General features: G+C 36.6%; 2 protein-coding genes and 1 long non-coding RNA gene across 3 annotated transcripts in view; 1 reads left to right on the forward strand and 2 right to left on the reverse strand.

Annotated features, from left to right (window-relative positions):
• The window catches only part of LOC132115083 (FERM domain-containing protein 3-like), a 45,251-nt gene extending 43,150 nt beyond the window's left edge, over window positions 1–2,101 (reverse strand). The window contains exon 1 of the mRNA XM_059523485.1: window positions 1,825–2,101. Coding sequence (XP_059379468.1) covers window positions 1,825–1,956 — 132 coding nt within the window. The 5' untranslated portion in view covers window positions 1,957–2,101. The remainder of the gene's footprint in view (window positions 1–1,824) is intronic.
• A 1,402-nt stretch (window positions 2,102–3,503) lies between these two features.
• Window positions 3,504–27,321, reverse strand: gkap1 (G kinase anchoring protein 1). The gene is made up of 12 exons (XM_059523803.1): window positions 27,179–27,321; window positions 26,483–26,717; window positions 9,975–10,136; window positions 9,816–9,893; window positions 8,325–8,457; window positions 8,225–8,253; window positions 5,775–5,918; window positions 4,744–4,830; window positions 4,319–4,382; window positions 4,165–4,235; window positions 3,988–4,065; window positions 3,504–3,825 (listed from the first exon to the last, which is right to left on the reverse strand). Exons 2-12 carry the CDS (start codon window positions 26,708–26,710, stop codon window positions 3,784–3,786), a joined length of 1,116 nt encoding a protein of 371 aa, XP_059379786.1. The 5' UTR covers window positions 26,711–26,717; window positions 27,179–27,321; the 3' UTR covers window positions 3,504–3,783.
• On the forward strand, window positions 20,891–21,806 carry LOC132115084 (uncharacterized). The gene is made up of 2 exons (XR_009425406.1): window positions 20,891–21,020; window positions 21,490–21,806. It is a non-coding gene; the product is annotated as an uncharacterized LOC132115084 (long non-coding RNA).
• Window positions 27,322–27,547: the final 226 nt, after the last annotated feature.

Genomic DNA, 27,547 nt, shown 5'->3' on the forward strand with positions numbered 1-27,547 from the left:
GCTTCCATTAGACTGCATGTGCATTAGTGTGAGCTAGACTACACATCAGTTATCATCAAACACTTAAGCCTGCATCAGAGCTGCACGACAATAACTACGTTACGCCTGCCTCCCGGCCTTTATAGATTCAATATTTTTATTAGCAAAACTACATGCAGATTTTCAGTGGATTGGATGCTTTTGTTGTTTCCAAGAATGTTCTGAAGGGAAGTGCGTTGTCAAGAGTCTTTCCCAGAAGTGGGTCTGCTCATTTATCTTGAGTGGAATATAGAGAGCATGATGGGATCAAATTCACTGGCTGCGTCTCAAAAGCTAGTGATCCGCCTACTCAGACAGGGATTTTGGGCACCATCGGTACATTAAGACATTATGCAGTGCTTCCCTTGGCTTTCCAGAAATCTCAAGAAGTGGCACAGTAGTGCTTGGTGAGCAAATCATTACAGCTGCAAACACAAGTCTCAGATGCTAACTAACAACACCGGTCGTTTTAGCCATGCCATAGTTGTCTTTGGTTTGCACCACTTGTAGTGTACTTCCAAATTTGAAAGTATATTTGTAAAAAAAAAAAAAAAAAAAAAAAAAAAAAAAAAAAGACAGTTTCTTAGCACACTTATAGAGTGTACCTTTTTATTCATTATGTTTTAATAATCTTTTGTAGTGCTTTACAGAAGTACACTTATTGTAATGTGCTGACTAACATATACTAAATCAAATGTACTGTTAGTGATTATCATTTTACCTTTAAAGTTAATACATTTTAAACTAAACTGCAACTTCGTCTTTACAAATGTGTAATTACAAATATATTTAAATACATGACACAAGTTTCAATAGTAATGATATTGAAGTAGATTTTAGTTTACTATAAATGCTTGTCAATGCATTCAGCAGTGCACTTCAACCATATTCCCACATTCAAAAGAAATAATTATGATTTACATATAAAATGTACTAAAGTCCTGCTGAAGTGTGTAAAAAAATAAGTTAAACTAATTGTATTTAATATAAATTTAAACTATATATACTATCTAACTATATACTATTTAAACTATAATTAAATTAGAGACCCATTATCTCCATAGTATTCATATTAAAATGATGCTTCAAGTCACCTTTATTTGTACAGCGCTTTATACAGTACTGGTTGTGTCAAAGCAGCTTTACAGAGTCAAACAGAAAAAAGGTTTCTCAATAATGCAGTGTACTTCTTTTTCTCAAGGGCTAAAACATGTTGTTCAAAGTGTTAGATATAAAGAAAAGTGACTTGACTTTACTGATCAAACCAACAGGTCCCACTCCAAACTGTTGTCCATCACAGACTTTTTTATTTAATTTTTTCAGCACTGTTTCAGCAGTTTCTTGGAAAAGAAAGAAGGTAACTCTCCATCAGCGCACGAGACTCATGCACGCGCACGTGCTTCTAACATCAGGCTCTCGGTTCCCCAAACCTCTACAAAACACCGCGACGGAAATCACACACAGGGACAGTAGTCGATAGTCCTATACTGCGCCATTCAGCTATTTACAGACAAAACGCATTCTGTAGGCTACATTAATCTTTCTGGAGTACAAAGAAAGTCAAGGGCGTAACTGTTTAACAGTCGATAATGAAACGAGCAAACCCTGACCAAAGCGTCATCATCACTCCCGAGGCGCATACTGCCCAAACAAGCGCGAGGATACACCTTAAAGAGTAACTCTCCGTTTAACACCATGTAGCCTATTGATATAATAAGCGTTATGCCAGTTATTTGCAGTGAAGAAGAGAGTCGCATCGCTGAGCGCGCGCGCGCACTGTCGCACACGCGCTCGCTCGCGCCTTACCTGGATGCTGCACGAGATTTCGGAGTCGTCGAGCAGCCGAACCGTGCACTGGACCTCCTGCGCGAGGGAGGAGACGCTCGGACTCCGGAATCGAAGCATTTTCATAGCTCTTGGCTCCGCATAGCAAAGCATTAAAAGCGCCTTTGAATTGGGAGAGGAGCACGCTAACGCGTCGCTTATGCCGCCAGTGAAGAGGAGGAAGGAGAGATGTGGCGTTATATGACTGGGAGAACGATCCCCCTTTTTCCTTCTCTCCCTCTCCCTTCCACCCGAAGGCGCGCGCGCGCGCTCCTGCCTCCCTCCATCAGTTCAGTCGCATCAGCATCTTCACCTGAGCGAGCGACCACACACCGTGTGTTACCGTTACAACAGCAGTTACAGCTCGGGCTCCGCCTGAAATTAATAATTACTACTAAGGCTACTATTTGTGCTACTGCAAAGCCATAATAATTTTAACTGGGATTGAACTTTTGAAGTATTTATTTGGTTGTGTGTTTCACTGTGTCAATACAATGTGTAGTATGTTTAGTTTTGCTATAGAACATAGGAATGTTTAGTTATGCATGTTGCTGCATGTTAAATAACTAATGAAATTAAAAATGATTAACGCGATCATAGAAAACCTAAAATTTTAAGTGTGAATTTTAGACGATATTAAAAAAAGAACAAATTCGAAAATAAACATATCTAAAAACGTCATGGACATTTCTGTAGGCTAATAAAGATGAATTTGATTTATGAAAGGTTTTTTTTAAAAAAGAAAAAAACTTTATCAGTTAATTCTGAACATTTCTGAATTTTAGCCAATGCCAGTGTAAGTAAAATGAGAAGAGTTCATTAAATAAATCATTAAGATTCATTAAGAGTTGTCGCCACCTACCGGCGCGGCGATGTAACCTGCAGAGATGCAGCACAGACTAACAGCCTGTCTGATATTACACTCTACACGAGTACATTATGTGAAACACTTATGAACATTAATATAACGTGAACTTTGTTTTCTTAAGCAGATTTTTTTTAAAGTCCATTTGCAACGTGTAAAGCATCCAAACGACAGACTTTCAGTATATAATTCAACCATTTTCATTTTTAAAATATTCATAATCTATGTACCCATGCTGTATATTTCAGATTTAAAAATTCAAAAATAAAAATACTAAATAAAATTAAAAAAAAAAGTAAAACTATTTTAAAAAGTTAGCTTTAAAAAGGATACATTTATACAGGATTCACACATTTCTTGTTTTTATGGTTAACAATAAGTCATTATAATTTTAATGTTGAAACAACAGTTATTACTTTAACAGAAGTTTTACTTCAAGCATGTGTTTATGAACCTCCGTTAAGACATTTAAATCATTGACAATGTGCACAGATAAATTGTACTTTCAATGTGCTTTTAAAATACCAAAAATGTATCTTAACCCCTAGACTAGCATGCATATGAACATGAAATATAACGTGTAATTAGATCAGATGTAAAGTGACAGAACGTGTCAGTTTCAACCATAACCTCTTAATTTAATCAGTGCTTCTGTCATCAAGTATTTTCTGCTCTAAATATTATGGATTAATAGAGTTTAGTAAACAGAGTGAACACTGTGAATACATTAACTGCTTAAAACATACTTGACCAGAATGAAATAACAGTCAGTCTCGTGCATAAACAACCAACACACTTTGAAAAAGTAGATTAGCATCTTTATTGAAACCAAGAACTCAGGATTGTATGCCTCTGATTCATAGTTCAGAGAACAGAAGTGGATTTATTCTACAGTGTAGACGCAGAACTTCTCACGAGTCACTGTGATCAGGGATACAGAAGTACAGTAATGAGCAGGAGAATGTGTGTGTGACGGTGAAGAGAGTGTGTGTGGTGTTTCGAACAGACATTAAAGACATTAGCAGCCTGACAAAAGAGTTGAAACATTCAAGCTGTCTGTCCTCTAACATGCATCTTCACCCGTCCCCGTCTGATGCTTTTTTACCCTTCCGGTTCCCCTGCAAAACATTTTTTTATTCATTTATGTAAAAATATCTTTGTGAAATGTAAATTACTGTAATGCAAAGAAAAAAACTACTTTTATTAGAGCAGGTGCATGCTGATTTAAGTTCAAATTCGATGCCATTGTGACAGTCCCAGCAGATTTGGATGTTTTGTACCTGATGTTTCGGTTGCTCTGACTGTAAGCCCTTCACTTTTGACCTCTCTTGCTCCAGAGCGGTGTGTAATTGTGTCACCTGGAAAGAGGAAACGCATTTTGTTCCCCAAAAATATCACAGCAACACAACACAATGATTAAGTGTATCCAGTGAATGAGAGGATGTGCAGACACACACCTGCGAGGACAGCTCTTCTTTAATGTTCTGGAGCTCCTCCACCTGCAGCAGAATTTCAGCTTTGTCCTTCACTGAATATAAAGACAGCTGAATAAATACCAAGAATGAACGCCAGGCTGCCGTATGCCAAGTGTGTGTTATATTCTGCACTCACTCTCTCCCTGTTGAAGCATTTTAAGCAGCTGAGCGTTTCTGGTCTTCACTTCCTTATATCTTTCCTGAAAAAAGACAAACATGCTCTTAATCTTAACTCTTAAATCACAGCGAGTTGTTCATTTAGCATTAGTCAAAAAGACATTCCAGCAAAACACAAAACCGTCACACCTTAATAATCCAAAATTAGCCAAAATGTATTTCCTTATGACGAACACTCATCAAAATCAGCCTGAATATTGTCATCTGTATCGACGCTGTTCATGATTAGTTCATCACTGCAGTCGTAAACCTAATCACAGTTGTTCTTCAATTAATTGCGCAGCCCAGTGACAGATAAATGAAAAATATGCATTCATTAAAAAACACAGCACACACCTGACGTCAACTGCACATGCAAACTCTCTCCACATCACAACATCTTACCTCCCAGAGTGTAATCGTCTTTTTCAGCTTTAAAAGTTCCTGGTCTTTTTTTTCCAGTTCATATTTTAACTGCTCAGTTCTCACGTCCTGGGGGTGTTCAGAAAGAAGACAAGAAAAGGAGTTTCTGGGCTGGGCAATGTCTATAGTACCATATTAAACTACGATTACTGTAAAAAGCATAATTTTAAGTTCAGATACAAGTTTTCACAAAAACAAAACGTTTTATAAAATGCTAAACTTTATATTTCTGCCTTTAAACCACAGTCAAAAGTATTAAATATTATATTAATTGGAACAATTCTTATCAAAAAAATATTATATCAATTAAATAATATAAATTTGGGGTATGCGACAGACAAAAATATGCGATATCATTCTTTAAGCCGTTTTTTCTCAAAGTGTGTACCATCTTTTGAGTCGAATTCTTGCATTTGGGCTTTTACCAAGCAAATGAAATCAGGATCAACCAAATTGATCTTTGCATTGCAGAGGAAACACAGAAGCTGTGTTAGAAGTGTCCTTTAGATGCATTTACACACCGTTTAATGCAGCTCTGAGGGACATGGGATACTTAAACAAAGAATGTTTTGAGATTTAAACAAAACATTGAAAACTGATGTGTGAAACCATTTAAAAAATGAAAAGGTACCTTAAATGTGAGATTAAAACTGGCAGTAGGTTGAGGGAGTCATTGCGTTTTTTGTTTTATGTTGCAGAAAGAGAGCAAAAATAGGAAATACAGTGTCTAATATTATATACTGGATAATATCAAGTCGCACATAGTTAAAACAACAATTGCGATATTATTGCAGGATTCGCAGACCACATCGCACATCCCTATGCCTTTTAGATTTTGATAATGCATCGATCCACAAGTTCACATTTAAAGCTCTGCGTGTTCGCCAGGGTTAAAACACGGGTCGATTTTCGCATTGGTCTGAACAAAACAACAGCTGTGTTGAAAATGCAGATTGATTCTCTGCCAGCAGGTGGAGCGTCGGGCTCGAGAGGAGTGAATGAGTGATTCTGACCTGCTCCTGCTCTGAGGAGGTGTTGACCTCGTGGCCGGCGCTGATGCTGAACTGTTCTCTGCGCTTGTCACGCTGCACGATCCGGCTCACATCGTCCTCCAGCTGGTTGAAAAACTTGTCTTCACACAGCGCTGGATTCGCAGGCTTCCAAAGAAAAAGCAGGAAGATGAAACTGCAAATCATCAGCATGTGACACACTGTATGATGCTTCATCACAAGCAAAAAAAGGGTTTTGAAAACCCACAAACGTTTTGATGCCGAGGGACCCTAAAACTATTACATCCACATTTATTCAATTAGTAGAGGCTTTTATGCAAAGCTATTTATAAATGAGGAATATATGATTTAACAAATGATGTAATGATAGCAATACAAAGTTTCAAAGTTAGGAGGAATAGTTATAGTAAAAGCATACAAGTCAGAAGGATGCCATTAAGTGCATATCCTAAAATACCTTTTTATTAACTCAGATAAAATTAAAATTAAATTTTACATGAAAAACTTAAAATTATAATTAGTAATGTTGCCTTGGCAAGCAAGTTAAATAAAGTAAGTTTAAAGGGATAGTTCACCCAAAAATGTTAATTAATCTATGATTTACTCATGCTATGCATTTATGACTTTCTTCTTTCGGACGAATACAATCAGAGTTCTGTTAAATAATGTTCTGGGTCTTCCAAGCTTTATAATGGTAGTGAATGGGCGTTGAAATTTCTAATAAAGTGCGTCCATCCATCATAAACCTACTCCACATGGCTCCAGAAGTAGGGCTGGGCTATTTTTCAGATTTTATCGATTAATCCCAATTTAATGTTTTGCCACAGTTTTATTTTATTTTTTATAAATCGAGTAATCATGATTTTGAACAGAAATATAACCAAATGTTAGCATTAGACACTTTGACAATATGCCAATTATAACAGCAAAGATAAAAACAATGATCCCAATGTTGGCACACGTGATGATCTGCTCGTGTAAGGTGCCTTTCACACAGAATGAGCTTTTGCTGACAAAGACGCGATGCGGACGGTGAAATAGGACAAAAATGCAGGACGATGGGAGTTGAGTCGATCTTCTTTTGGCTTGAGGGCCGCGTTTTTACAATTCTGTTACATGCATGAGATGCTGCGAGAGATGAGAGCGAAAAAACCCTAAAAATAATAGCTTACTATCAAGTTTATGTATTCCTGAGGTAAATGTGACTTTACGTGACATTGTGTGTTTTACTGGCGTCTTTCTGTGGCTGAAAAAAGACGTTTATAGTTTGTATTTTGTGAAAATATTTGAAAGCAAAATTTGAAAGCTGACCATTTATCTCTAATGATTAAAAGTAACGAAGCACTAAACTTATTGCAATTATTGGATGGCAGGCACGCTACAAATAATGAATGGAGTTAAAGACACTAAACATTTCCAAGCATTTACACTGTCCAAAGATGTCAAATTGATAGTTTATTTTAATAATCCCAGTTCATATATAACATTTTACTGCATAATTATTAGGCTACATGATGTACAGAAATGTTGTATTCAATTACTGTCGGCAGTGTGGTAGGCTACATCGAGCTTTGCGATTAATATCCTGCCCGAAAAGACAAGTCCATAAGCATTACAGTTCACGTTTTTTGATGGACACTTATTATTGGACTTCAAACTCTCAACACCCATTCACTGCCATTATAAAGCTTGGAAGAGCCTGGACATAATTTAATATAACTCCAACTGGATTCATCTGAAAGAAGAAAGTCATATCCACCCATGATGGCTTGAGGGCGAGTAAATCATGGGGTAATTTTCATTCTTGCATGAACTATCCCTTTGAGCTTAGGCACTATTGCTAAATTACTAATACTTACATTAATTTAGGCTAAATGAAAAATAAAATGGAAATAAAGGCTAATAAAAATGAGAAAGGCACAAAATTAAAAAAAAACTACAATTAAAATTAAAAAAAAAAAGCCAATTCAAAATATTAATAAATACAACAGTATATAAATAATACAATAACACCATTAAGGATTTATACAGAGTAATTTAAATTTACAAAAGACAACTTTTTCAAAAATAAGATATACATATAAATTATTAATATACATAATACTACCATTTATTAATTAAGATTTGTATAATAATTATAAAAAATGTATATCATTGTGCCAAAGTCAAAGAAGGTTAATAATAATAATAATAATAATAATTCATAAAAAATTAATAATTGCAAAATTATCTGTAGAACGTTTATTCTGTATCAAAATCTTTAACTCATTTTTAGATTAATACAAGATGCATAAACTTTAATTTATTTTTTATAGGTAAAAAGTTATCATCATCCAAGACTTAGTTTTTAGAACATGGGACATCAAACGTATTTATTTTGTTAACGCATTAAAAAGTTAACACACTGATGAGACATGTTGCAGCCTGATCTTGTGTCCATCTCAATCACTCACCTCTCGGTCAGGCTTCTTGTTCAGCTGATCTGTAATAGAGACAGTCAGTCAGACTCCGCACAGCAGTACAGTAACAGTGACTCGTCTCTGAGGTTCTCACCCACACCAGCCTCCTGCTGGAAGTCTTTCAGAGACACAGTCACCCGTTTGTCCTTCCCCTGCTGATTCTTCTTCCTGTCCTTCTTTCCTCCTGCTTTTGCTTTTGGTGATGCGGTCTCTGTTCTTTCAGCATCCTTAAGAGATTATAACATTACACATTAAAGAGATATACTGGTTTGTTGGGAAAAAAAAATAGGAAAATGCTAAAGAAAGAATTGAAATAGCTGATATTATTGCACAGTATGGTTGCACTATAAACTGCATCACATCATATCAATTTATTAAAGTGCTCTTAATTCCAGCATCTCACTGTAAGCACAAGAGGGAGTAGTCACTTGTCACTACACTTTAAAAAGCAAGAAATGAACCTCCACAAGTATGAACATTGAACGTTTTGGCAGTGTGGAGATATGAACAGTAGGCTGGTGCTAAATTAAAGCAATTGAATACCTATAATTTACATTTCTTTGTTGTATCATCCAGCTCTTAATACACTGGGTTTCTTTCTTGAGCATCAGGGAACGCTTTCACCGTTTGAAATACTTGTGGATGAGTCCATGGATACAGTCATTGTTGGAAAGAGATCAAATGCATAGAAGATGCTGGAAAACCAAGGAATATCTTTTATTCTGAAGAACAGCGGGCGGGCGGTCTAACTGCTCGGGACAGGGTCATAACAGTATTAATGGGGTCATGAATTGAGAAATAAATAAAAAAATAAGCTTTTGATATATTAGAGGGCATCGGACTTACAGAATATCTTGTAAGTTTCAGAACTGAAAACGCGCTTGTTACTGAAAAAAGTTATTTTCAGTTATTTTGTTTTGGCTTATTCAGGACAGTACAAAATAAATATGATAAACATAACATGCCATTTTCGAGATTCCTCCTATTTTGTTCAAATCATTAATTTTTAGCATATTCTGCAAGGGGTGTGTAAACTTATGAGCAGAACCATTATCACTGCTGTTTTGCTGCTTAATATTGTTGTAGAAACCGTGATACTTTTTTGTAACATTTTAACTGTCTTTACCGTCACATTTTTCTTTATCTGACATCTGACAAGAATATCTGACAAGATATTGACTGCTGTGAACGTCACACCAATATCTGATATTTGGGGCAATAACATGACACTCATTTTTGGCCTGTTTTGATTCAATTTTCTATTGAATTGTATTTGGGGGGGTTAAGGCATTAAGGGTGTATGATGTGAAAAATATATTTTTTAAAAACTTAACTTAACTCTCTAACTTAAACAGTTAAGTATAATATTTTATTATCTTATATTATTTTCTTTAATCTTTGAAAAGTATACCCTACTGGCTCCTGGACAAGGATAGTTAGGTTGTGAAGTAACAAACCTGGATGGTATGTGTGAATGAATAAATCTTTTTTTATTAAATAACATTTAAAACCTTTGAAAACGTGATTTAACTTGACACATGACATTTTTAGAGTCGTTCAACTCCGTCTTCTCCAGATATCGTACCTTTTTCTGTTGCTCCAATTCCAATTTACTGAGCATCAAGGCCTTCTCCAGATCCGCCTCATACAAGTCACTGGTCAGCTGGGACGAACACAAACATGAAGATGTTTGCATGAAGCAGGAGAGAAATGGGCCATGTGAAAGTCAGATTCTGAGGTTTACCTGCTCATCTCTCTGTTTCCACTCCTGCCAGCTCTCCTGGGGCTTGGAGCCGCGCTGGACCGCTGCCGGGGTCATCAGATCATTGGCTAAATCCTGCAGCGTGAGTGTGGATGGAGGTGCTGCTGACTTCTGAGGGATCTTCTTAAAAGCAAGACTTCTGAGCTGCAGTTTGTAATGACAAACACTGTTAAGCAGGCATTTAGCTGATGCTTTACCCAAAACAGAACTACTACAACACGCCACCCCCTCTGTGCCCGCAGGGATCCTATAAACATCAGCTCTAAATCATCATCAGTGCTAGATCCAGAAACAAACATGTACACAGTTAGAGAACAAAATACAAAACAACAAGTAGATGACAGAATCACTACTAAAGAATGATAGATATATAAAAGGACAGATAGAATTACATACAGAATGACAGACAGACAGATAGTCTAAATAGTTAACTAATTGTGTTATATATTAGTTACTTCTTAAATGGAAAATAATGCATCAAGTTACTTGTACGCTACTTTATCTAGGCTGGTCTTGATTGTTTGTTTTTAACGTTAAAAAAAAAAAAGTTTTATTTTGGGCAAATGTTAAAGGCAGGGTAGGTAATACATGTATAAACAACTTTCTTCCAAATTTGTATAAATTTGTACTTTCTATATATATCAATGCATAATTAAAATGTAAGTACTCTGATAAAAAGAGTATAAAAATCGAGTGACTCTAGACCGTTTAATCTGTATTAAACACAGCTCATTATTTCCATTTCGGGACGAAACATAGGATTGGCTTAGGCGACTGTCACTCTCTCGCAACCATGGCAACCACCCTTTTGCCACACATGACCTGCCCACTTGCGCGCGCACGTTTGATTTGAGGAATTCAACAGGCACGGATCCTAGGAATACCAAAACAATGGCAGAGAAACAGCAAGCAAAATTCACAGTACCAGCTTATGCAGTTAGTGAAGGCAAACCAGGCAAAAAAAGGAAGACAGTACCAGTACAAGAAAAGGCAATGAACAAAAAGTCTTTGGATAAACAAAGAAATAAAATGCGAGTTAATATCGGCGTGGCTTTCCAGCGATGGCGAGAACTGAGGGAACTCAAGGGGCTGAAAAGTGACTCCTTGATGGCTTTATTTCTGCTGGACAGGTAAATCTTTCTTTTTGTATTTTGATCATACATATTTTTTTCATGAAGCATGTGTCATTAGCACACGTAGCTGCGTAATATAGCTAACATTACTTAGCGAGCCGTAGTAGAGGCTTTGGAAGGAGCCCAGAAGGGAGGGGGTGGAGTGAATGGAAATAATGAGCTGTCTTTAAAACAGTCGTGAGAGGTCTACGAGAGGTCTCGATTTTTATACTTTCTTTTTCAGAGTACTTACATTTTAATTATGTATTGATATATAAATAAAGTTTAAACAAATTTGGAAAAAAAGTTTTTTATACATTTTTTTACCTACCCTGCCTTTAACAATCCTTATTACTCGTTTAGAAAATACTGTGGGTATATGACGCATAGCTCTTGAATGGTTCAGGGGTCTCATTTATAAAACTTTGTAAAATTGTACGCATGCACAAAAGTCTTCAGATCTATAAAACCATGCATACGTTAGAACCTGTGCAAAAATCGCTTTATACAGTATTTAATTTTTTTAAAAACAATTCAAATACAAGTAAATGTTTGCTGTTTTGCTGATGAACATCTTTTAGCTATTTTTAGTGGAAACAGATAGGCCCATATTTAATGCAGTGTAAATACAATTGTCTGATTCGGCAAGACACAAAGTGCCGAATGAAAAAAAAGAAACGTGCAAATCTTACGGTTTTCTCCTAGTTACTGTATATCATTCAAATACAGTTCCATTATGTTGTTGGGATGTCTTCACATGACATCAACACCTCCGTGCAGCTGCGGTTACAGTGAGCTATTATCATTGGTCCTTTATCGGACAATGGACCGTTCGACATCTGAATGCAGCAGTGTCTGCTATAATAATCGAAGTGCGCATCATTGATCATTGATTGTTCTCGCTAAAATTTTTATCATAACATGTGATCTCTAGTTTAGTTTAAAGATGAAATATTGTGCAACTATAACACTCCTCACTGTCATTAAAACATAGCATACCACAGGAAAATTATGTAGCCTATTGTTAATAAAATTATGTAATTGTTTTTTTATTTTTATTATGTAAATTCAGTGCTTATCTCCATTAATGCGAGTGGAGTATTTAATGTAAATGTGTTTATATCGACATGAAAACAGTTTAAAATTATTGTTTACTTCATTACTTTTCTCACTCCAGGAAAAAACAAAAAGAGTTCGTACGCATGGTCTAGAATGTAGGTATGGTACATATGCAAAGTTTTTTTATAAATACCGATGTGTGTGGAAAAGTGCCTACGCATGTTTCTATGCCCATTTTGTGCATACACAACGTTTATAAATGAGACCCCTGATCATGTCTTTCTAGTAGGAACTTTTCAGTTAGCATCAGTCAATCTTATTCTAAATCTGCTCCATTGAATTGTGGTGTTCCCCAAGGTTCAATTCTTGGTCCAATCTTGTTCTTACTGTATAAGCTGCCTTTGGGTTCTATTTTTCAAAGGCAAGGAGTTTCTTTTCATTATTTTGCTAATGACACTCAGATGTACCTACCTTTACGAAAACAGGACAAGATGAAAATCACATCTCTACTAAATTGTTTGCCTGAAGTTAAACTATTTTAAATTTAAATGAAAGAGGTAATTTAGTTTGGAAACTCTGAGTCTCAAGTCCTTATGATTTGGGGAACTTGCCCCCTTCCGTAAATCGGTAGTTAAAAATCTTGGGGTTCAGTTTGATGTCTCTCTGAATTTTGATAAACAGATAAATTCAGGGGTTAAATCTGGTTTCTTTCATTTGAGATTATTAGCCAAGGTAAAACCGTTTCTGTCAAGAAGCAATTTTGAAAAGCTTATTCATGCCTTTATTTTCGTAAGACTGGACTACTGTAATTCTCTATATGCAGGTGAGCGCCAAATCGCTGTTAACTCGCTTACAACTTGAACTACTTAGCATAAAGTCTTAAACAATCTGGCAATATTTAACTGATCTTTTAGTCATACACAAACCTCAAAGGAATCTAAGGTCATCAAGCCAGAGGATTTTAGATGTCCCTAGGACAAGATTATAAAGTGGTGACCGGGCATTGTCAGTGGTGGCCTCTAAGCATTGGAATAGCTTTCCCTTAAACTATTACCTAAATTAAGCTCTTAAAAAAAAAAAAAATTATAATTTAATTGTATTTATTAGAGTTAGCCTTCGGCTCAGCACATTGACTTAATATGGCTCTCCTTTTCTATGATGTCTGTTTTACTTGCTTTTAATTACCCCTTTTCTTCCCACGTTGTTGGGAAGTTATCATTTTAGCACTTCCGCTTCCTTTGACCCAGAGTCTTTTTTTATGGGATTTTGGTTAACATAGGTTCACATAGGCTCAAGATACTTTCACGTTTTATTCTACGACATAACACACCAGTCACACCCCACTCATAATTTTTTTAAACTGTTATGTTTCTTAAAGACGGTTGCTAACAAGTTGCTAAATGGGACTACAGGTGCAGGCTGAGACATTAAATGTCATCACACCCAACAATTCATCATTTTAAAGTATTTTCCAGTTGTAGTATAATTGGCAATACAATTAATTGTAGAATAACTCCTTAATAGTTTATAATGTTAGTCAACAATGTTTTTTAGATTTGCCCTGAAATCCTACTGATGCAGAGTCTCTGGGTTCGTAAACTATTACGATTATTCCATGTAAACGTAAACACCACATATAATGGCTTAGTATTTTGTTCACTAAAAATTATTTTAATCTTACCATATCCAAAAACTTGCTCACTCTGTTGTTAATTAATAGAATAAATGCACTAGAATTTTATTGAATAGTTTGTGGAGACATTTTTAATTAAAATATTCATATTAATCAAGGATTTATTGACATTTAATGCACCTTTAGAAATGTATATAAATATGTGCTTATGTCCTTTAGTAATGAATATTTCATTTATTCACTATAATTTTTATTATAAATGTCTCATTTCAGTTTGGCTCTGGTTTTGGATTTATTCCAGTTTATATGAAAAGGTTCATGTGGCGTGGATTAAAAGAGAGTAAATCCTTTTCACTGCAAATGTTAAAAATAAGTTTTACAAAGTTGTTGGAAGCGTGACTGTGGTGACGCCGAAGGCATGGGGCTATAGTTCGTTTATAGCCTAAGTTTAGCTTTTAAGTTCGGTCACATATTAGATATAATTGAAGTGCATAAACGTATTTTATTCAGAAAGGTTATGTTTGGGATTTTTTTTTTCTCAATTAATAGATCTACATATGGTGCAGTCAAGTCCCTGGTGTCAGTCGCAAATATTATAAAAAATAATCTTTGTGAGGATGACTGACGACAGCTGGTCTTAAATTCTTTAGACACCGCATTCTAAGCTAATTTAAAACACAGACTGAAAACACTAACCTCAGCTCAAGTAATATTGTAATATTGGCCAAACAAGCAGTTCACATTTGTGTTTGCGTTCTGGAGAGCATCAAAAAGTTTATATTTCCAGTTTTGCCTTGAGTAACCATTCTCAGAGATCTCTGTTGATTTCATGAATGCAATGGCCTATCAAAGGCATTAAAGTCCACTCACTGCTCAGAATGCTGTTGATTTTGTCCGCACGGGGTACTGTGCACTAATGAAAGCTCTTATTATAACAAAGTGTAAACAACGTAAATAAGTGATTCATTACATAATGAGAGATTAACTCTAGATTGCGATAAGATTAATGACAGTTAGTAATAATCAGCGGCGGCTGGTCAATAGGGGGCGCTGCCCTCTTCAAGCTAGCCAGGGAAGAAGTCTATCTCAGCATGCTCAAAATAAGTTAAATATTTATAGCAAAATAAATCACAAAATGTTTTAGTCATACTATTTGACTGGTAGTCATGTTAGCACCTACAAAAAAAAAAAGTCTGTTTTGTTTGTTGTGTGTGTGCAGGGCGCCAGGGATATTTTTAAAAAGCATGTGACTTGAGGCTGAGCTATAATTGGCTTGTTCAGATTGTACTCGGGGAGAAGACCCTACCACTTTTGATTTTAGCGAATAAGTGTTGTTTTTATATATTTTGGTCTTTTGTGATTGAATATCTCTTCCGAGATGAAAGTAAATTCGATTTTATGCTTACAAAAAATCCTTTCACAAGATATTCAATTAAACAATTAAATAAAACATGGATCATGGAACCTACAGCTTGGACAGAGTTAACTAGCTGGATATGAAGTCATGCCTTTCATTGTTTCCCTGTTTGTTATTTCAAAGTCCTGTTACTGAAGCATTGTGGACAATAACAGAAGGTAACTGAGACAATGCAGTTTAACTTGAGGCGATCATCACGGTCCAAGCACAATGGCTTGTGTAGATGATATAGTTATCCAACAAACATGTCTCTTTTAAAGTAAATTATGAGTCTTTATGGATGTTTTATTAAATGCACAATACCTTCTTCAATTGGACATACATTCAGTCATGTCAGACAACTACAACTATAGACATGTTGTCAATACCATTAAAAAACTTAAAATAATAATAATAATAATAATAATAATGGACTAGGAGATTGCTTATTATATAGTGGTCTTTATCAAAGATTATAGAATACCCAAGACGTGTCACTCATATAGTTTTGAATGGGGAAAAATGCTAAACTCAATACGGCCACTCAATCACAGGAAGCCCCGCCTTCTGAATGAAAGAGCCAATCGCTCATATAGAAACAGTCTGACTGTCTGACTATAGACTGTTGCTATAGAGACAGTCAGCACTCTGAGACGTGCACTTAGGACTACACATGCGCACTGGCTGATCTTGGCCTGAAAAATAAGAATTTTATAACACTATTTGAGCAAAAGTAACATTTATGACACAGTTGTTGTCAGATTTCTTTGGTGATTTCAAATCTGAAATATAATTGTAAGCTTAGGGAGCAGTTTTGGAGAATTTGATGTTTCCCCATTCAAAGAGAAAGGAGTTGCACTTGCATGCCAGAGAAGCATTTCAAAGATGGCCGCCGAGTAACATGACTTAAAAGGTTTTTGTCTAAGTTAATAAACTTTATGAAAATATAATTTATAAGCAATTTGTAAATTTATTGAACTATTTTCACAGAGGGATTACAAATGGTTATTGATCATTGATAGTACACCCACATTAAACTCAAATTCACTGATTCGTGGGATCTTATATCATGCTTTGAAAGTTTAATTTTTAAATTCCATGTTTAAGCTAAGCAGTAATGATTATGACATCACTTTTTAAATGGTTAACAATTGCATTCAGTCCTGCTGCCAGCATTAACAGTGGGATTCAGTTAGTTACACCATTTGCCATTTATACAGTCCCTGACAAAAGTCTTGTCGCTTATCTATTTTGTAGAAACACCTGCTATTAACCTGACTTTTAATTAATCAATTGGTGTTAGAAATAGCTCATATGAAAAGCTAAAAGCCTCCAAAATTATGTTTAATGCACTGAAATAAATTAGTTTCACTGAAAAAAGATTTATCATTTAATCAAGACAGAAAGTTCAAATTTTGGCAAGACAAAAGTTTTTTCGCCTATAGAGAAATTGAACAAATTTACTGCAAATACAAAAATATGTCAGCAAATTAAGTAGTGGTGCTGTGAGATCCAAATTTAATATCCTGTATGACTTCCGTGAGCTTGAAGGACTTCATCCATGCGGTTTGGCAAGGATTCATACAACTTATTGATGAAGTCATCAGAAATAGCAAAGAAAGCAGTCTTGCATTCCTCCCAGAGTTCATCAATATTCTTTGGATTCGTCTTCCATGCTTCCTCTTTCATCCTACCCCACATATGCTCAATGATGTTCATGTCTGGTGACTGGGCTGGCCAATCCTGAAGCATCTTGATCTTCTTCGCCTTGAGGAACTTTGATGTGGAGATGGAAGTATGTGATGGAGCACCATCCTGCTGCAGAATTTGGCCTCTTTTATGGTTGGGAATATAAGAGGTAGTTAAGATTTCTTGGTATTTTAGACTATTGATGTTGCCTTCCACCCTGCAGATCTCTCGCACACCCCCATACTGGATGTAACCCCAGACCATGATTTTTCCGCCACCAAACTTCACTGTTTTCTGGGTGAATCTAGGATCCATGCGGGCTCCAGTAGATCTCCTGCAATATTTGCGGTGACTGGTGTATTTCAACAGAAGATTCATCTGAAAAAAAAAATCCACGGAGGCCATTCCGAGACAGAATCCGACAAACTGTTCTGGTTGACACAGGGACTTCAGGTGACCAGGTCTTGTGGAGCTCTGCTGCAGTGGAAAATGGGCTGGCCTTGGATTTTCGAGCCAACAAATGGTCCTCTTGAGCAGTTGTCTTGCAGGGTCTGCCTGACCTGGGCTTGTCAAAAACATCTCCAGTGTCTTCAAATGTTTTTTTATCCTCTGTACTTGACGCTAAGACACATTGAAGGTGTCTGCCACATCAGCAGTGGATCTGGTCTCCAGCCTCTTGATAATCAAAACTTTAGTCTCAGGGTGACTCTTAGGCATGTTTGCAGAGGTCTAGTTGCAGTTGATGTGAAGGTGTAGTGTACTGGGGTTGTTTTTATACACACCTGAGACCTAATTGATCCATTATTAGTCACAGGTGAAGCTCATATGACAAGGCGACAACACTTATGTCTTTGCAAAAATTGACTCAATGGGCTTTACCAAGCTATGAATATTAGAATACTTTTTGACAGTTTCGTTTTGCACTGAAACATTATTACAAAAGCTGTTGGGATTAAAATGAGCCATTTCTTGTAAAAAAATCTTGATTAGAAATATATTTCAGCAGCACTTCAGGTCAATTTGTACACAAGCGACAAGACTTTTGTCAGGGACTGTAAATGCTGATGTGTGCGTGACAAAGTTTATAGATCAGGCCTGCCTGACTGACACAAATGTATTGTGTTACACGAATTATGACAAACTAATGAAAACGACTTGGAGACACTTTGCGTTATGAGCCTTCTGCATGCTTTATGTACATTTTAATGTAAATTAAAAAGTAATGCATTACTTTACTAGTTACTTGAAAAATTGATCCTGATTACACATGTTATGGACATTTTTTGTTTTGTTAATCTTGCATTGATTGCATTAATCTCATTTAAGTATATCTTTTTAAACAAACACTGAATAAGGTAGTAGATATAGTCCATAGGGACATTGAGTTATTTTATGTAACCTGTGCATGCAACTGCTTTAGGTTGAAAAACAACATTAGAGGGGAAACTGTGTAGCCGGGACGGGCAGTTTTGAGAGTAACCAGACATCTACCATGTAATGTGGATGAGATGTGCATGTGTTATGGGGTGATGTGCTCTGAGCAACATGATTGGCTCAAAGGTCCGAGTCTGTCCTTCAATGTGTCTTTTTACATACTATAAAAAGTGGTCTGTGAGTCTGTGTGTTATCTCTTTGCACACAGACTCAAGCTGTGTGTAAACCAGATCGTTCTCTGCAGAGATTTAAAGCAATACAAAGAAAAAACTCTGTTTGGTTTTTCATTTTCAGTCTCTACAAATTGTTATTGAGTTAGAATTTCCACGACAAACTTGGCGACGAGTGACGGGATTCCACAGCTGATCGTCTGGGACCTGAGGACGTTAGTTGGCTGATAACCCTAGAGCCACAAAGGGTTTAGCCCTAAACCCAAAAAAGGTTTCAGGGAAGGAGGGACTGACGTCTGAGGGCTTGTGGACCTTCACTTCTGGTTTCTCAACGGATTAGAAAACAAATCTGTTATAAACAGTGAGACTGATTTTGAATTCCATTCATATTGAAAAAAATACAAAATTGGGTTTGGTAAATTTGGTAAATTGCGGTTTGATATTCCTAGACCTTATGTTGCAAGTCCAAGCCACCCCACAGGTTGCCGGTATGTGGAGCTATAGCATGGTTTCGCAGATACACGTGCAAGGAGTTTACACAGGTACGCGTACGTTTTGCCTGTACATGAAACAGTTTTTTCACCGGTACGTGAAACAGGATAGTTTCGCAGGTACGCGAGGCTCATTTTCCGCGGGTACGGGAAACAGGCCTGCAGGTAAGCAGGACGGGGGTGATAAGACTTCGTGCGAGTAAGTGCGAAGCCACACGGTGGTGACTACCAAGTGTGAGGTAAAGAGGACGGGTTCCAGGTAAAGTCGAGGATTGCAGGATGGGGTCTGGAAATGACAAATCTAAGATTGATCTTGATGATTTGGTCCGTCCAATTTACAAAGACATGAAAAATAAATATTGAGAATTATGGTTTTCCAAAAAAGAAAAGGTACCTTTAGCATAACAGCCCTTAACAATATAAAAGAGAGCTTGGAAAAATGTGAAAACAAATTAAGAGAATATAAAAAGCGAAAAACAAGCATAAAGACACGTTTTAGAAACATAGGAATTTTTATTTTACTTTTTAAAGCACAGGCGTGAAGCAGCAGAACGCTGAGAAATAGATTTCAATGCCATTTAGGAAAGAACTGAAAAATTATAGTTCTGTAGAAAATGCTGACAAAAGAACAGATCATACTGTTCAGAATTCTTCTCTTTATTCCCTTAGAGAACAAAGTGGACTTTGATCTGGACTCCTGGCTTCACCCCATCGACAAATGCCACACCAGCACCAGATTCAAACACCACAGCTGCCTCCATCCTACAGAGCAACTGCATCTGCACCGCAATCCTTGCCGCCCGACGAAAGACAAGCACAACTTCAACAGCATCATCATCATCCAAACAGTCTGCTCTGCCACCAGCAATGTCATTGGAATGATGAAATACTCCATGGCCAAAGTCAGCACCAGATCTAAAGCTCATGAGAGAGTGACACTGCAGCCTGAACAAGAAGAAACTGGAGGAAAAAGGAGAGCACGTCAGAGCTTTCCCCATGATTCAAGTGGCTGGGCTGAATAGAACTGTGATGGTCTCTCAACCATGGAATGAGAAAGACTTTAAAGAGTCAAAACAAAGCATATCGTCAAGCAGTGGAAACACTGTGTCAAAGGATCAAGACTGACTTTCCAGGCAGAGTGAACACCACCAAAATCACGCAGAAGAGCAGAGGACAAAGACGGACTCAGACTGATCCAGATGTTTGCTTTTACTGGTGGAGAGGGGACATTGAAAAATTTCACTGTGCACATTTGATCAACCAAACGGCGGCTGGACCAGAGAAAGCTGAGGCAGACTGACAACAGAGACCTTCACAGCAGAAGCTGGAGAAGAAGTGGGGAGTCGGGAGCAAAGTCCACCAAGGCCATGCAGCACAAACAGATAAGTCTGAAACACACACATTTTCTCTAAAGCTCACTTCAATGAAGTATGCTTGCTCATGTTTCTGCTCACTGCAACAAAGAACATGCTTGCTTATATTTCCGCTCTTAGCAATGAAGAAAAATGGTCGCTTAAATACATGATCACATTGGAAGATTAGAAAATGATAAATCGTCTCTCGACAAGAACATAGGCACATATAGTCCATATAGTACCAAAGTTAGTTGCTATCTGCAAATGAGTCACACATTCTAAAAGTTATGATTTTTTAGTTTTTAGGTAACAAGTAAGCTGATACCACAGCAAAGGACGCAGCGATGAGAACAGAAATTTCTTTTACCTGTGTAACAGTTAACAATGACTAATTCACGCTCCCTTCTGATTATCTTACAGCTATGCAATCTTTTGTCACAGCAGAGAAGAAACAATGGGTGAAGGCCGAGTGCAAACTATCTTTGGCCGAGTACTGAAGACAGACCATGTCTGCCAAAACACTATGCGAAACTTGTACATGGCCTAGAGCACCAGTAAAGGGGGAATGTGTGGTTTGCTAAATTAATATTGGTTCACAAAGGGATTCACTTCCTTGGCAGACAGGTATTGTCAATCATGTATGATCTGTGCCACAAGCAAAGTGGACAGAGGGGCAAATGATGTCTCAAGTGGCACACCCACTTCCAAATCAGAGAATTGATAATATAATGTACAATTGATAATGCAAATAAAACCATCAGTCAGATGTGACATTAAAGAGCAAATTAATGAAGTGTTGTGAGCAGACAGGACTGTCTTTGGTAAAAGCACTCCCCATTGTGTTAATGTATATGAGAATGAGAAAAAGAACAGTCTAATTTGAGTCCATTTGAAATTTTGTTTGACAGGCCAACTTCCAATGGAGTTGAACCAAAACCACTGTCCTCTACAGCCTTGTGTGAAGATGGCATGCAAAAGTGTAGTCGAAAGTTGTCTCTTGTTCTCTCTCAGATATCTCAGCAGGTCAAGGACGCTCTGCCCAAGCCAGCAGAAGGAGTCTTGCATGATATCAGGTCTTGCTGATATCTTCTGGGGGTGGGGGGGGTGGTTGTGTACTTGTGGGAACTGTATTCAAAACATGACTAATTCAATTCACAGGTTAACAGCTAGAGACGTAAATGCCAATGATGATTGGGAATGGAATTGGTTTAAGGGTTTATGGCAGAAAGAAGAATACATTGGGTTAATTGCCATCTCAGCACTGGCCATGATTTTATTTTTGCTGTGTATGTGGCCTTGTGTAGTGGAAAAGATTAGAAGAGCTGTAAATTCAATCATGAAATCTTTAGTAGTTCATCAGATGTTAATGTATAATGTCTTGAGTGAAAGTAAGAATAATGTGAGGGCTTCTGATGAAAATGATGCTTGCTTATATGTTAGGAATGACTATGTTCCATAAAAAACAATGCAAATGCTTTTTTCGCCCTTATGAGAGTAATGGTGTTTTAAATCTTGAATTTACATGATTGATGTAAACTATAAGGGTAATGTGCTCACAAATTTACAACCCGAATTCGGGAAAAGTTGGGACGTTTTTTAAATTTTAATAAAATGAAAACTAAAAGACTTTCAAATCACATGAGCCAATATTTTATTCACAATAGAACATAGATAACATAGCAAATGTTTAAACTGAGAAAGTTTACAATTTTATGCACAAAATGAGCTCATTTCAATTTTGATTTCTGCTACAGGTCTCAAAATAGTTGGGACGGGGCATGTTTACCATGGTGTAGCATCTCCTTTTCTTTTCAAAACAGTTTGAAGACGTCTGGGCATTGAGGCTATGAGTTGCTGGAGTTTTGCTGTTGGAATTTGGTCCCATTCTTGCCTTACATAGATTTCCAGCTGCTGAAGAGTTTGTTGTCGTCTTTGACGTATTTTTCATTTAATGATGCACCAAATGTTCTCTATAGGTGAAAGATCTGGACTGCAGGCAGGCCAGGTTAGCACCCGGACTCTTCTACGACGAAGCCATGCTGTTGTTATAGCTGCAGTATGTGGTTTTGCATTGTCCTGCTGAAATAAACAAGGCCTTCCCTGAAATAGACGTTGTTTGGAGGGAAGCATATGTTGCTCTAAAACCTTTATATACCTTTCAGCATTCACAGAGCCTTCCAAAACATGCAAGCTGCCCATAACGTATGCACTTATGCACCCCCATACCATCAGAGATGCTGGCTTTTGAACTGAACGCTGATAACATGCTGGAAGGTCTCCCTCCTCTTTAGCCCGGAGGACACGGCGTCCGTGATTTCCAACAAGAATGTCAAATTTGGACTCGTCTGACCATAAAACACTATTCCACTTTGAAATAGTCCATTTTAAATGAGCCTTGGCCCACAGGACACGACGGCGCTTCTGGACCATGTTCACATATGGCTTCCTTTTTGCATGATAGAGCTTTAGTTGGCATCTGCTGATGGCACGGCGGATTGTGTTTACCGACAGTGGTTTCTGAAAGTATTCCTGGGCCCATTTAGTAATGTCATTGACACAATCATGCCGATGAGTGATGCAGTGTCGTCTGAGAGCCCGAAGACCACAGGCATCCAATAAAGGTCTCCGGCCTTGTCCCTTACGCACAGAGATTTCTCCAGTTTCTCTGAATCTTTTGATGATGTTATGCACTGTAGATGATGAGATTTGCAAAGCCTTTGCAATTTGACGTTGAGGAACATTGTTTTTAAAGTTTTCCACAATTTTTTTACGCAGTCTTTCACAGATTGGAGAGCCTCTGCCCATCTTTACTTCTGAGAGACTCTGCTTCTCTAAGACAAAGCTTTTATAGCTAATCATGTTACAGCATGCTTTTTTAGCCATTTGTTGCCCCCGTGCCAACTTTTTTGAGACCTGTAGCAGGCATTAAATTTTAAATGAGCTAATTAAGTGGATAAAAGTGTACAATTTCTCAGTTTAAACATTTGCTACGTTATCTATGTTCTATTGTGAATAAAATATTGGCTCATGTGATTTGAAATTCCTTTAGTTTTCATTTTATTAAAATTTAAAAAACGTCCCAACTTTTCCGGAATTCGGGTTGTATCTACATTTAATCAATATAAGTGATCAATAATGATCAAAAGGGATGAGTGTTACGGAAATTTTTAGTTTTAGTTTTGTTAATCTTGTCTTGATTGCATTAATCTCATTTAAGTATTTAAGCATTTAAGTTCAACTACACAGTATTATTTCTGTCTTACAGTCATTTATATATCACAGAAAAACTGGGATAAAATTTATAGTTCAGATATAAACACTGACGTATATATATGGCAGCGATCAAAATAGAGCAAATCTCCTTTTGAAAGTACTGCGCTTCAAATTACGTTCGTGTTGATTGCATTGTAAGTGTCTTAAAAATATATTTGTCAATGAATGAATTTTTCATTCAAGAGAATCGTTCAAAAACGCTGATTCATTCGGTAATGAAACAAGTCACTGTCACTGAATCAGTGATTTAAACAGCTTTTTCATCATTCTAATATAAAAAATTGGGGTTTTAAATATATTATATATACACTACCAGTCAAAGGTTTTTGAACCATAAGATGTGTAATGTTTTTTAAAGTCTCTTCTGCTCACCAATCCTGCATTTATTACAGGTTTTAGTGATTATTTATTTAGTACAGCAAAAACAGTAAAATTTTGAAATATTTTTACAATTTAAAATAACTGCTTTCGACTTTTGATTATATTTTAAAATTTAATTTATTCCTGTGATGCACAGCTGTATTTGCAGCATCATTACTCTGATCCTCTGTGTCACATGATCTTCAGAAATTATTTTAATATTCTGATTTGCTGTTCAAAAAAACATTATTATTGTTGTGTTGAAAACAGATGAGTAGATTTTTTTCAGGTTTCTTTGAAAGTTTAGAAGAACAAAATTTATGTGAAATAGAAATCTTGTTATAAATGTCTGTCACACGATCAATTTAAGTATTAATTTATATACTTGTGATAATGATAATAGTAATAATAATAATATTAAAAATGTTTCTTGAGCAGCAAAAGAGCATATCACATTGATTTCTGAAGGATCATGTGACACTGAAGACTGGAGTAATGATGCTGAAAACTCAACTTTGACCACAGAAATAAATTACATTTTAAAATATATTCCAATAGAAAGCAGTTTTTTAATTGTACAAATGTATCAAACATGTAATGTGGATGAGATGTGCATGTGTTATGGGGTGATGTGCTCTGAGAAACATGATTGGCTCAAAGGTCCGAGTCTGTCCTTTAATGTATCTTTTTACATACTATAAAAAGTGGTCTGTGAGTTATCTCTTTGCACTCAGACTCAAGCTGTGTGTAAACCAGATCATTCTCTGCAGAGAATTAAAGCAATACACAGACAAAACTCTGTTTGGTTTTTCATTTTCAGTCTCTACAAATTGTTATTGAGTTAGAATTTCCACGACACGCAACTCACATTACTTGTAGTACGTTAGACCAAACCTGCTAGATTAGGGTGACCAGACATTCTCGTTTTCCCAGGACAGTCACGGTTTTTAGAGCTATCCGAGAAATGTCCCTGTTTTACAGCACGTTCAAAACAAAGATTACTTCCACCAACAGAGGGCACTGTAAGCTCTTTTGATTACTACTTTAGCCAAGAAGAAATTTGACTAGAGCAGAGCGCTATTATCATCAGTTATCAAGAGATACAACGTTATCCGTATCAAGGTAAGTCACATACTAACTATATACATGTTAAAACAAAGTAATACTGTTAATGTTTGTGTGCACTTTATAACAAGGTTTTTTTTTGCACACAGTAAAAAGCATTTATTTTCATTCAACTTCCGCTGTCAAAACTCTATAAATAATAAAACTATAATAAAAATAATAACAATAATAATAAATTAATAAAGTAATAATCAATTACACTTGCAGAAAGCACACACTTTGTGGTCAAAATTAGACTAAAATGTAAAATAATAAGCATGATTAGGGATAGTAAAGATCCATTTTCAAAAGCATAAACATAACTTGGAAAAAATAATTTTAAAAAGTTGTAATTACTAAGTTAGTGAAAACGTAAAACATATTTGTTAAATACAGTTTTATTTAGCTTATGTTCTCATTTTTATTGTTTTATTTTTAGTGTTTTTGTAAATTTTGATCGGTTTATTTGCAACAGTTACTATTTAATTTTCATAGTGTGATTTTTGATCCTTAAACATCATTGCAATTACTAATTGTGTAAACCAAAACAATTAAAAAAATGTCAAACAGAAAAACAAACAAATATATTATCCCCGTTTTTTAATTTAGTATATAATCACAAGTGAGATTTCAATTATATTTTTGATCACTGAACTAGTAAATGTTGCTGTTTTCATATCAGAAATCTGGTCACCTTTGATAGATCTTGATCCAGTACCAACTGTGCTGTCAAGTTAACAATGCTGGAACTGATGTGTTGCATGTGTGTGTGTGTGTAGGCGTGATCACTTCAACTGTTTCCTCATACAACCAGCAGAATCAACTTGAAACACTTAGTCTTTTTATTAATGCATCACTGTATAAAAGGTCTGCTTTTATTTGTGGACACACAATGAAAACAAAACTTTGTGCTTTTGTAAATTAAAGAAAACAAATAGGAGGTGGCTTTCTCCCATTGGAGTTTCCTTTCTGTGAACAAATTAAACCTGTAACAAAAATGAACTGAAACTTAGGATATAGGCTATGTTAAATGCCGCACTTTTTTCCCCTTGTTTATCTGTAAACTAAATCAAATATATTTCAAGAATTTATTCCTTGTATATACGTACTGCAGATTATACATATTTAATAATTAGTATTTTCATATCTAGGTGGAAACAATTGTACTACTTTAATTGTACTACAATTTGTACTACTGTCTGTTCAAAATAAAAAGAAATTGTAGATTTGTTTCTGTTGTACCGAAATCGTATTGAATTGTTACCCCTGAACCGAGGTATGTATCGAACCGTGACATCTGTGTACCGTTCCACCCCTAACAGACAGACAGACAGACAGACAGACAGATAGATAGATAGATAGATAGATAGATAGATAGATAGATAGATAGATAGATAGATAGATAGATATTCACCTCATTGGCTTCACTCTGCTGCTGTTCCTTCTTTCTTCTTCTCTTCTCTTTCTTTTTGTCGTTATTCTGGTTGGTCTTCCCGCTGGGAGATTTCCCCGAGCGGGGCTTCCCTGCTCCACGACCCGCCTTGGGCTTCCCCGCATCCGAATCAGACTCCGAGTCCGAGTCGACCTGCAGCAGAGCGAAGCGGGACGCCGTGGTGGGCACCGAGATCAACGCCGATGCCATCCTGAACCTGCCGAGCACACGATCAACACATCACGTCTGATTCAGCGCTGGCGCAAACACTGATTCACGGCGACAGCGGTCACAAATCAGTGCTTAACAGACACAGAGGAACACATGTGAACATGCATATAATGAACTAACTGAAACAAATAAAACCAGATTTAATTTGCATTGCAAATCACAAATCTGTTTGCTGTCGAGTTGTATTGGCGCACGCAGCGCTTGCTGAACAGCAGCTTCCATATTTAGGCTTTTCTAAAGCACTCATATATAACGTTACTTCGGTTGTATTTGATACCCCGAATGTAAGTTAGCTAGCTTCGACTTTTTTTTAGCTCGCCAGTGCTCAACACAAACTAATAAACGCGTGCTGTCGCTGTCTTTTGTCCTGAACGTGTTTCATGCTCTTTAGCTCGTCTCGCGCAACTTTTTAAACCCGAGCACGAACTGAACCAAACAAACTTTCACCTGTTTAAGATTGTCGGTATCCTCAGCTAACGTTACGTGCAGGTAGAAACTGCGAGTACACACAGACGAGAGTATGGCGGCCTGAATGGACACAAAGCTTCGAAGCTCTCATTGTGGGGAAACGCGGTCAGATAATAACGCAGTCCGGGTTTATGGAGCAGTTCTCACTCCAGGAGGCGCTCTGCGGCTCAAGAAAACATCAGTGTGTGTCTCCGACTGTATCTTAAGATATTTGTATCCAAAAACTAAAGTTTTTTTAATTTTATAAATGTAAATACATGGCATACTTAGTACGTGGCGCAGAAATTTATGTAGCGCTATTAAATTATAATCATTTTTATCCAATAATCACAATTACTGTGATTTGTC

The sequence above is a fragment of the Carassius carassius genome, chromosome 34 (assembly GCF_963082965.1).
Source record: "Carassius carassius chromosome 34, fCarCar2.1, whole genome shotgun sequence".
Lineage (NCBI taxonomy): Eukaryota > Metazoa > Chordata > Actinopteri > Cypriniformes > Cyprinidae > Carassius > Carassius carassius.